Source organism: Ammodytes marinus (genome assembly GCF_949987685.1).
Source record: "Ammodytes marinus genome assembly, chromosome: 14".
NCBI lineage: Eukaryota > Metazoa > Chordata > Actinopteri > Uranoscopiformes > Ammodytidae > Ammodytes > Ammodytes marinus.
In genome coordinates, this window is record NC_137218.1 from 422,501 (window position 1) to 435,000 (window position 12,500).

General features: G+C 39.3%; 2 protein-coding genes across 2 annotated transcripts in view; one reads left to right on the forward strand and one right to left on the reverse strand.

The window, feature by feature from the left end:
• The window catches only part of LOC307260541 (uncharacterized protein), a gene marked incomplete at its 5' end in the record, with an annotated part of 198,439 nt that overhangs the window by 114,884 nt on the left and 71,055 nt on the right, over positions 1-12,500 (reverse strand). The window lies entirely within an intron of this gene.
• LOC307260533 (complement C1q tumor necrosis factor-related protein 3-like) lies at positions 4,592-8,770 on the forward strand (the record flags this gene model as incomplete). Its single annotated transcript, XM_080040805.1, has 5 exons — positions 4,592-4,595; positions 4,823-4,864; positions 6,432-6,485; positions 7,487-7,621; positions 8,281-8,770. The coding sequence occupies 5 exons, from the start codon at positions 4,592-4,594 to the stop codon at positions 8,553-8,555; spliced, it is 510 nt and encodes a 169-aa protein (XP_079896931.1). The 3' UTR covers positions 8,556-8,770.

Sequence of the window (12,500 nt, forward strand, 5' to 3'; positions counted from 1 at the left end):
CTTTTCGTCCACGCCTCTTTCTGCTGTTCTACATAAACACACCACAGGTCAACACATCACACAGTTCAACCATCAGCGTCATGATGAAGGTCCTTGTGGTTTTGATGCTCGTCTGCTACGTCTACGCCGAAGAGAATGAGATTCTGTCGGACCGAGAGGACGTCCACGCTGCACTGAGAGAGATCACCGCCTCACTGGCTGAGACGAAGGTGGAGATGAAATACCTGCAAGCAGATAATAAAGGTACAGTGTCTGTCAGGATAATAGTGTGCTACAAACAACTTTAAGATTTTTTCCAGCAATGGAAGTAGATGAAGTCTTAAAAGTTGATGCAAAAAATTGGTATTTGTTCGCTCGTGGTGTAGTGGTTAAGAGTTGTTTGTTCCAAATTTAGGGAAAATGTTCAAGTTTAAACACTTATGTATATGGGAGTGGGCAAATCTGCTTGCTTTATACAAGGCTTGACCTGTATATGTGCTCAACTATTAAAGCTGGGCTATTTTTTCTCAGGAAATAGAAGGGGAGAACGGGGTAATGTGAGACACTTTTTACATTTGCTCTCCTTTTAGCGAGCTAAAGTGACTTATCAGTAAAATGTACACATTTCCCATTAATTCAGGATGTTTCCTAGCAATGTAGGGGAGAGTGGCCTAAGTTGTGCCGGTGGGGAAGTTGTGTCACCCCTTGTTTCTAGAAAACCATAGAAGAAATTGGAAATGTGACCACATATTTAAGAAGAGCCATCCATTTGACTCATCCTGTAAAGAAGGGAGAAACATGGAATAAGATATAAGCACATTTAAAGGTCACATATTATGCTAAATGCACTTTTTAAATGTGTTCTAACATATCCATGGGTCCACGGTGTGCCTAGAGACTGCCAAAATATTTTAAAAAATAACAATCTCTCCTTTTCTCACTCTCCCCCTTTCTGAAACCCCCACCCCTCCCCCCCAATATATTCCAGTCAGAATTCTCCTCGTTTCTGACCTCAAAAACTGGAAAGCCAGAAGATTCCACTGTGCAGCCCACACCCCTATTTCTTATTGGTCCCCGGCCCTGACAGACAGAGGGCGAGGCGTATCTGGCTTCGCTTCCGGACAGGGGGCGGGGGGAGCTCAAAGATTGTATATTTACGAGGGGAGCTGCAGCTCTTTTTAAAAAATAGGCCATTGTGAGATTAGCTGAACATCAGCATAGTACAATAAATTATCTGAAAGTTTTTTTCAGCAAACAATTAAAGAAAAACGTATTAGGGACCACTAAGACCATATAATATGGTGTATGTTTTTTGCCTTTCAAAGTAAAATTTCCATGATCAAGGTTTTGTGATTATTGTGTCTGAACAATTATAGACAAGTTTGAAAACATTTGACAGATGTTTTAGTGCTTTAGTATGCTACACTTTGTGTCTATATAGTGAGCACAATATCAGCCCTAAACTGCTGCATTATGCTTATTATCCAAAATTCTGGGGTTGGGGTGATTTGTGCCAAAGGGCCTGGGGTGAGTTATAAGTAAGTAAGTAAGTAAGTAAGTAAGTAAGTAAGTAAGTAAGTAAGTAAAATGTATTTATAAAAGCACATTTATAACAGTTTGCACTGTCCAAAGTGCTGAACATAGAGCATTCAGTAGATAAAAAATGAAGGTAAAATAACAATAACCAAAATAAAAGTCATAAAGCCCAGACATCCACATATAAACACAAATAGTAGTGCAGAGGTAAGATAGTTAATGGGGAGGAAAAACCAGGGTGTACAGATGGGTTTTGAACCTTGATTTAAAGGCAGAAATGGAGGGGGAATCACATATGCCAGGTGGCAGGTGGTTCTACAAGGGCGGAGCAGCTAGTGCAAAGTACATTTCTGAGAGTTGTGCCATTGGCATGGCTGTATACGCCGGTCACCAAAAGAAAGTGATTGTCTACAGTAGCTCAGAAGAGAGTGACATCTCCATTCCACTTAACGACACCACTGATGAGAGTTTAGATGGCCAGAAAGATGATGATGGTGACTTTGTCATTGTGAGCTTTGCAGGTAAAACCATTAGATCTGCTAGGCCTTGTTTAAGAAAATTGTGTTCCTTTTTCTTTAAATATTTACTTTATTTACTTTAAATACACCTTAAATAAGTGATTGTCTTATGGGTTTGTCTTGCATTACAGTTTATGAGATATATATCAATGGCACAATTTACCCTATGGTATTCTCTCCAACAGCACAACTTAGACCACACCGGGGGCAAGTTGTGCCACAAGACAACTTTTTTTCTGAAAGCTATATTTCTATAACAGTTTATTCCAGATCCAAAGTTTTTATTGCCAGGGATGCACAACACCCTGAAATATATGTACATATGAGAGTTGGAGACTTTACTGTCAAGGCCTCACTTTAAAGTCACGTTGAGTAAAAAGTGGCACAACTTAGGCCACTCTCCCCTACGTTATCAGAATGTATTCAGGACGAACGGCAGTGAAAATATGATTGTTTCAAAAAAAAGTTGACATGTGTCTCACTTTACCCCAGCTTCGGGGTAAACTGAGACAGACCAAAAAAATCAAGGGGGTAAACTGAACCACTTGCTTTTTCCACTCTGAAACTACCATAACAACACATGTTGTAACAGTTAGAATCCTGACAGCTAGCTTGAAAACCAAATATTCCAGAACTAATGTCGGACGAGTAACAGAATCATGGGGTTTGGTCAATTTAGCAACATTTTTCTAAACACTTGAAAGTAACTCTGATCAAATACAACATATAATTCATATTCAATAATTATCATTCAAATGACAGATAGAACCAGTTTGATTAAAACACAGTCTGGGGGTCAGAACACAGGACCCTTAGAGCCAGGTAGTGTCTGGGGGTCACAGCAAAGGACAATCAGGACCAGCTTGAACAGCCTGGGACTCAGAACACAGGACTAGACCCAGCTGTCTTTTTCCATCTTTTGAGTTTTTGATTAATATTTTTCTGCATTTGTTTTATTGGGATCATTCATTTAAAGCCACTACGAGTAAGATGGCACGTTGGCGTCCCCTTTGGACAAAAGCGGTAGTATTTTTACGACGCCCGCTGTCGCAAAGCTGTTTACTAGCGCGTGACAGGCGTGCGAGTGTGAACTGAGAAGGGCGCAATATAGTGCATGTCCGTGTGTTGAAAGTGTGAGGACTCTTTTCGGCTCCGTGAGAGTGGTTTTGACACTGCATCAACTAATGCCAGTCACTGCCACACACACCTGATTGCAATGAGTAGATGCAGCAGTGTCGCCTAACTACTCTCTCTCACGGAGCTGAAAGACGTGTCCTAACAGAAAGCGAATGAACGAGAGACGGCAGTCAGTATGGATCACGATGAGGTAATGTGTTTGTGTTGTTGATGTAAATAATGACTATTTCAGATAATGGTTATCTGATGATGGTGAAGCAAAGCAAACTGTGTGTTAGTACCAACCGCTCATTCATTTAGGAGTAGGCCTAAACACCGCAGTCTAGTTTCGCTCTCGTGAAATTGTTTACACATTGCTTGGCAACGCCCTCGTCCCCCCCGTAGCCTATATCACTCTCCCTTTTAGCTTTTCTTCATTGCATTTTAATTTTGTTCTTTGATGGTTCAGCCCCGTTATCAGTCATTATGACGACAAATAACTGTCTCAAACAAGGCTCCCGCTCCCCTTCCCTCACCTGGAGGGATAGGCTTCTCAAATCACGTTGCTGCGCCACACTGAAATCTGCGACCAATATGGATATGTGACCATAGAGCCTGCACGACCGAACCGAAAATCGGACTGGGTGTGCGACCAGACCAAAAGCAGTAATAAAAACTATTTAACAACGTCTTTCTTTGCACTGATGGTCTCGTTTGCTGTTAAAGGTAATTTATGATTATCAGAGGAAACATGAGGCTGTTTAAAAAATATTTAAATGTTACTTGTAGCCGCTTTAATAAAGACATATTACTTGGAGTCCATTGAAGTTAAAGGTCACTCTTCTGTCCCCCAGATACATACCCGCCAAACCATGCCCTTGCTGACACCCCTATAACCATTCAACCCCCACCTCCAGCCCGCATTGTCTTTTGTCCTATTCAAACTAGTCTCCTTGCTACCTTAAATATAATGGATTCATTAAAAGAGGGCACAGACACTGTCTCACTTTACCCCAGAGCATTTGTCTCACTTTACCCCACTGCCACAATTTGAGAAAAAACTACCTCTCTCAGCAATTCAGGCTAATCTTCAGTTTTCATCATCACATGGTTTCATATGTTGGTAGTTTTATCAACATGTATGATAGAAGTTTTTCTAGCTGAATCAATTTGCTATGGCACAACAATCGATTAAGTTGACAGCAGGAAAATGTACTTTTACATGCAAAAAAAATGTTTTGCGAACAAAATGTGCTTACCACAGCACCATGAGGTCCTCTCTTTCAGGGCCATGGGGAAATGAGAGGGGCTTGAAAACATATATCTCACATGACCAAAAATGTGTTCCGTTGCCTAGATACAGGGGTGTCTCATATTACCCGATGTCTCACATTCCCCCGTTCTCCCCTAGAATTTATTCAACAAATATTTTCAAATATCAAATGTGTAAAAATCTCCTAATTGCTGCTGCAGTGGAATCAAACTTTTTATTATTTTTTTCAGAACAAGCAGCAAAACTGGACAAACAGGAGGATCAGCTGCAAGGTGCGTGGAAATCATCACATCTGTGTGTCTCTGTCTCTCCCTCCCTCCCTCCCCCTCCCCCCCTCTCTCTCGCTCTCTCTCTCTCTCTCTCTCTCTCTCTCAAACTTTATCTGTGTTTTTTTCTTCAGATCAGCAGACTGAGGTTGAGACGCTGAAGAAACAGCTGCAAGGTTTGTGGATCCACGTCTCCTCCTCTAACAAAAACCTGTTCAAACATTTTCACTGTGGATTTTCAATCAACTTCTTTTAAAGTCCCACGGTCGAGGTACAAACTTTGGGTTGGTCGCACATGTCCCCCCCTGACATTAACACCATCACAGACGCAGCCCAGTTTAAATCTAACTGTGGTCATCCAAGCAACTTCTTCTAAGGGCGCAATCACACCAGGCAAAGTTGCCCTGTACCCTACTAAAGTTTGATTGCCCCCCCACTCCCCTGCTGACCTGTACTAACACAACACCTAAAGATCTGTGCGCGTTTGGGATTTGGAGTGTAGGCTAATTGTAGGCTAAATGATTGTTTTTGAATATTTTCATTTGGCCAAATTTGCATCAAATATTCCACTTCCAACTCAGAAAACTAGAATCCCTCTGCAATTGTTTTTTCAAATGAACGTTGCGCTTGAACGTAATGGGTCGCGGTGAACAGTCTCATATAAATTGTAGGGATGACTATTAAAATAACAGTGAGAAAGAAAATCAAGCACAATGTAAACGTGAAAATGTAACATTTTCAACCAGAATATATTTTCCTTACTAAAACCAAATATTGCTTAAGTGACAGCAGGTCACTGTGGATATCTAAGCAACTTCTTCTAAAGTCGAGGTACAATCTTTGGGGTGATCGCATTTTACCAGTTGCTGCCAGAGACTATGGAACATGTCACCCCATGACATTAGCACCATCACAGTGGAACCCAGTTATAATCACTTCTTCTAAGGGCGCACTCACACTAGGCAAAGATGCCCTGTACCGTACCCAAGTACGATTTTTTCAAATGAACGCGGGTCGCGGTGGACAGTCTCATATAAATTGTAGGATGACTATTAAAATAACAGAGAGAAAGAAAATCAAGCACAATGTAAACACTTTAGGAGCCCTTCAGCCTTAACAGTCTTCTTAACAATTATCACGCCGTTAATGTAAACTCTGTTCTAATGTGCAGTGCGCTGTTTATTATTAATATAACGGCCCGTCATCAGACACATGTAACGATGGTTTTTGCACATCGATTGCTCCGTTAAGTAATCCAAGTCAGAACTTTTTGTATGGGCAGAGAGCGTTATTTTAAGTCTGTCTTTATAACGTTTCTTGTTAAACCTTAGTGTAGGCTACTGTTTCCTTATCACCGGACCGCGGAGTCCCTCAGTGTCGTTTTGGGTTCGTCTCCACCGCCGTGCGTGAAGGCAGCATTATAACAGCTGAGGAAAGGAAAAAGGAAGCGGTCAAGCAAACCTTTTTGCTTTGCTTTATGCTGCTCTCACCTTTTTATCTCTCCCTTTTTATTAGCCCACACCTAGGCCTACAAACACACACACACTTTAACAGTAGCTGCCCGAGACAAAATGTTGATTGATGGATAGATGATAAACTACAGAGAATAATGATGCCAGTGTTGTGTTCACAGACAGCTGAATATATTCTCTCTCTCTCTCTCTCTCTCTCTCTCTCTCTCTCTCTCTCTCTCTCTCTCTCACACACACACACACACACTTTATCTGTGTTGTTTTATTTCAGAACAAGCAGCGAATCAGCAGACTGAGGTTGATGAGCTGAAGAAACAGCTGCAAGGTTTGTGGATTTATCTATCTATCTATATATCTATCATTTTATCTATCTATCTATCTATCTATCTATCTATCTATCTATCTATCTATCTATCTATCTATCTATCTATCTGACAGACAGACAGACAGACAGACAGACAGACAGACAGACAGACAGGCACAGATACAGTTACACACAACTGATGCTGATTGCATGACTAGACCTTTTCATTTTCACACATTTTCTTGTTTTCACTTGTTTACATATATTTTTATAACTCAGTGTTGTTGCTGTGAACAGCTGATGAGAGAGTGATGTCAGAGGATTCTAAAGGGTGACATCATGAGCGAGGGCTCCCATTGGCTCTGCCTTAATCTGATATGATCTCTCTCACTCTTTCCCCTCTCTCTCTCTCTCTTCCTCCTCTCTCTCTCCCCCCTCTCTCTCTCTCTCTCTCTCTCTCTCTCTCTCTCAAACTTTATCTGTGTTGTTTTATTTCAGAGCAAGCAGCGAATCAGCAGACTGAGGTTGATGAGCTGAAGAAACAGCTGCAAGGTTTGTGGATTAATCACATCTCCTCTAACAAAAACATGTTCAAACATTTTCAACCAGAATATATTTTCATTACTAAAAAAATCTTGATAAAGTGACAGCAGGTCACTGTGGTCATCCAAGCAACTTCTTTTAAAGTCCCACGGTCGAGGTACAAACTTTGGGGTGATCTCACTTCAACAGTTGCTGCCCGAGACTATAGAACATGTCTCCCCCTGACATTAACACCATCACAGACGCAGCCCAGTTTAAATCTAACCTGAAAACGAATTAATTTAGAAAGACTTTTAATACACAGTAGCACTGTGACATTTTCCTCCTGCTGTTGTGTAAACTTTTCTGACTTTACTGTATGTTACATTTGATTGTTTCCTTGATGTAAAGCAGTTTGGACCTGCTGGTTGCTGTGAAGGGCTTTATAGATAAATGTTGATTGATGGATAGACAGCTGAATATATTTCTCTCTCTCTCAGGTAAACAGGTGGCTTTCTCGACCTCTCTGGTGGCTACTGGCGATGGTCAAACCTTTGGACCCTTTAACAGAAACACTCCTCTGGTCTACAAACACGTCGCCACCAACATTGGAAATGCCTACAGCCCAGTCACAGGTACAAGAGCTAGACATTTCAGTTTTGGCAAATCCATAATTCAATTTCAATCAATGGTTAACTTTGAGATTTGTGTCTTTTTAGCCTCCATTACATTATTTCTCCTATACAACCATATTATTAACAGCCATCATTTCAACATTAGTTTTTTCAATACTCTGAAACAAAAATCTCAACTTCTAAAGCACTTACATGAAACAAACTTTCCATAATCATTCTCAGCACTATTCTGAAGGTTATTACAGAAGGATTTGTTCGTGTGTTGTTCATTGTCTGATTTATGAGACTTTTCCTTCTTACAAACATGCTGAAAAAGCATTTTTTATGAGCTGTATCTATTATTTTTATGATTTATAAAATGAAAAAGGCTGTATACAAAATCTGCTCAGTAAAAACTTTGGAAACTAATACGTTGAAAAAATTAAAGATTTTAACTCTGGCTTCATCCAACATCTAGATTTTGGGTTTTAAAAAGAGATGCAAATTCATGAATAATTGATTTGATTTTTGCAAATATGCAAATTATTTAAAGAATTTCTCAAAAAAAAAAAAAAAATGTTATGTCAGTAACCAACTGGCAAGGTTTCATGGTAATACATTTCATTATTTACCCTTATTCACCTGCAGTGTCTTGCTTTAAAAAAAAAACATTTCCACAGGTGCCTTCACTGCGCCGCTGAAAGGAGCCTATCACTTTGAGATGTACATTTATGGAGAAGGAGGTGATACCGGCGCCTTCTTGGTGAAGAACTCAGAGAATATCTTCTACGTATTTCAGTACCAGCCGTCCGGTGGAGCGTCTGCTTCTAACGGCGCCTCACTGCTCCTGGAGGCTGGAGATGTCGTGTCTGTGCTTCTGCAGGCTGGCGCAACAGTGTATGACAACACCGACCACCTCACCACCTTCAGTGGCCATATGCTTTTCACTATGTAACACACAAACACCTTCACCTCCATGATGTTAATGCAGGTTTTGCTTTTCTTGAATAATTCTTGCATTTAAAAGATCATAATCTTAATCTTAATCACTGCAGCAAACTCAATTTAACTTCTCAGTTTCCTTCATATAAAAGCATAAAGTCATAAATGTTTAAATCTGCAACTGAATGAAGACAAATTTCATGTTTTGTTATTTGTCTGATTCCTTTGTCATTAAACATCACTGCAAAGCATCTCTGGACGTTTCATTAATATTGTTGGTGTCATTTAAATATCAACAGATTGAAAGAAACAACAAACAATTGCTTTAAGTCGTAATAAAACGAGACGGAAGTTTTTATTGCTCAGAGCATTTAAACACTTTGAGCCGTTTCCAGTATTTACCTTCATTGGTCTGAAAGTGTAATTTATTTAAGTTATAGATTCACTAACATACTTGTATAAATATCTTTATTATATGTTGGTTTGATTAAAATGCAGCAGTTTAAAGTCAGCTCTACTTGTATTCTGACTTTCCTAAGCTTATATTCAGATACAGGTACGGGGTGTTAAAGGAAAATACTTCAACATTTTCATAGAAGCTAAAGTACATTAGAAAATGCAGAATTTTATTGGACTGTTTTTGTATTTATTTGTAATTGTGGAGCCAATTTGAATCATTTTAACACTGCTGGGTGGCTACCGATTAGCATAATATTAGCATAGTAGTCTCACTAACCAATTAACACTATGGGTAAGCAGCTAGCGCTTAGCATGTAGCTAGAAACACTTTGAGCCCAAAAGTATAGTGAGACATTGGAAAACCTTCATATGACTCTGTTTGGTTTGTTAAGTAAAGGTTTCTGAACTAAAACAGCATTTATAGTCTCTTTTCTCTTCACAGTAGCTAGCTAACAACACATTAGCATTGGCACGTTCAACACTCACCGGAGATTTAAGGTTATAAATAGCCTCGTTTGAGTAGGAGCCGTCTTGCTCAGACCTGTGCAATTATGACGCGCGTCTTGAGCGCAGAGCATAATTGCGCGGGTCTGAGCAAGACAGCTCCAACTCAAACGAGGCTAATAACTGGACAGGAGTAGTTGACCCCCTGCAACGTGGGGTGCACATGTACCATTTTCTGCTACTGTAATTACACAGTGTCAAGCGCCCTCTACTGGAGAACACATGCAATTACATTTTTAAATACCACACAAGGGGTTAGTAGCCCTATATACAGTCATATGAAAAAGTTTGGGAACCCCTCTCAGCCGGCATTATAATTGACTCTGCTTTCACAAAAAAAAAATATAAAAGTGGTATGTCTTTAATTTACCAGGAACAGCTAAGTACTGGGATGTTTTCCAAACAAAGATTTTTTGAAAAGCAGTATTTGGTTGTATGAAATAAAATTAAATGTGAAAAACTGGCTGTGCAAAAATATAGGAACCCTTGTGGTTTTGTTGATTTTAATGCCTGTAACAGCATGTAAAACTGATGACTTTAAACAAAAAGTTGGTTGAATTATGTTGTTAAGCCTTGAACCTCATAGAAATGTCTGTTTATTCATGAGAAAAGGTATTTTAGGTGCCTAAATGCAAGTTGCACTTCTCTTTGACTCTCTGCTGAAGTGAGACAGAATGGGATCATCAAAACAGCTCCCAAAATATCTGAAAAACAAAGATTGTTCATTGTCATGGTTTAGGGGAAGGCTACAAGAAGCTTTCCCAAAGGTTTCAATTGTCAATTTCGACTGTAGGGAACGTTGTCAGGAAATGGAAGGACACAGGCATAGTGGCAGTTAAACCCAGGCATGGCAGACCAAGAAAAAAACAGGAGCGGCATAGGTGGAGGATTGTGAGAATGGTTGCACACAACCCACAGATCACCTCCAAAGACCTGCAAGAACATCTGGCTGCAGATTGTGTATCTGTACATCGTTCAACAATTCAGTGCAATTTGCACCAAAACATCTGCTTTTTATAAAGACCAAATAACTTAATTTTTGTCTCATCAGTCCAAAGCATTTTCTTCCAATATGAAGCTGGCTTGTCTAAATGAGCTTTTGCATACTCCATGCACCTGTATCTGTGGCGTGGGCGCAGAAAGGGCTTCCTTCTCATCACCCGGCCATACAGATGTTTTGGTGCAAATTGCACTGAATTGTAGAACCATGTACAGATACACAATCTGCAGCCAGATGTTCTTGCAGGTCTTTGGAGGTGATCTTTGGGTTGTGTGCAACCATTCTCACAATCCGCCGCATATGCCGCTCTTGTACTTTTCTTGGTCTGCTAGACCCGGGTTTAACTGCAACTGTGCCTATGTCCTTCCATTCCCTGACAACGTTCCTTACAGTAGAAATTGACAATTGAAACCTTTGGGAAAGCTTCTTGTAGCCTTCCGCTAAACCATGACAATGAATAATCTTTGTTTTTAAGATCTTTTGGGAGCTGTTTTGATGATCGCAAGCCTGTCTCACTTCTGCAGAGAGTCAAAGAGAAGTGGAACTTGCATTTAGGCACCTAAAATACCTTTTATCATGATTAAACAGACCTTTATATGAGGTTCAAGGCTTAACAACATAATCCAACCAATTTTGTGTTTAAAGTCCTCAGTTTTACATGCTGTTACATGCATTAAAATCAGCAAGACCACAAAGGTTCCCATATTTTTGCACAGCCAGTTTTTCACATTTTATTTAATTTCATAAAACTAAATACTGCTTTTCAAAAAATCTTTGTTTGGAAAACATCCCAGTACTTAGCTGTTCCTGTTAAATTAAAGACATACCACTTTTATCTTTTTTGTGTGAAAGCAGAGTCAATTATAATGCCGGCTGAGAGGGGTTCCCAAACTTTTTCATATGACTGTATACTATCTATGTAGTAGCCCTATATTCCATATGGGTCACATGATATTAACATTAAATAACATAGCTTAGGTTTAGTAGCCTCTTTTCTGTTACAGAAACCGTGGACTCCATTTCCTCAAAGGCTGGAGAACACAAAACTTCAACACAATGAAATAAATGCAAAGTAACAGAAAAGATATCACCACACAACGTACTACTGTGCACAAATTAAAAGCAGGGAAGTATGGGGACTGGAACACACCCTGCGTTCCAAATCACACACTTTTTCTTTTAACTATACTACATACTAAAGTACAGAAGAGTTTTAGGGCCATGGGAGTGAAAAAAATGTTTTTCATTATGTCGAGAAATGTCAAGAATAAAGATGAATACTGCAAAATGCAATTGGAGTTAGTGGGGCATCTAGGTATTGTTGGCATACTGCAATTGACATGCATGTATTGGGACATCCTAAATCTTTTTCTGGCATACTAAATAGTATGAAAGTATGGGTATTGGAATGCAGGGCCAGTCTTTCTCTGATCAGATGGTTTACATGTAACAGCATCGTTTCACCAGCAGGGGGAGCCCACTCTCTGTGTCTCTGTAGAAATGCATTTTTTTATTCAACTTTATTGATATAAAAAATCACTTTTTCACATTGTAGATAGATAGATAGATAGATAGATAGATAGATAGATAGATAGATAGATAGATAGATAGATAGATAGATAGATAGATAGATAGATAGATAGATAGATAGATAGATAGATAGATAGATAGATAGATAGATAGATAGATAAAATGATAGGTAGATAGATAGATAGATAGATAGATAGATGGATAGATAGATAGATAGATAGATAGATAGATAGATAGATAGATAGATAGATAGATAGATAGATAGATAGATAGATAGATAGATAGATAAAATGATAGATGGATAGATAGATGGATAGATAGATTGATAATTAATTAAACTTTAATGTCAAATACAAACGTGTTACAAGTTTCAACTGAGTGAGAACAAATAAAAAACATTGATGTTGTTTCAGTAACAAGTCAAAGTTCACACACACACACACTGACACACGCTGCGCACAGTAG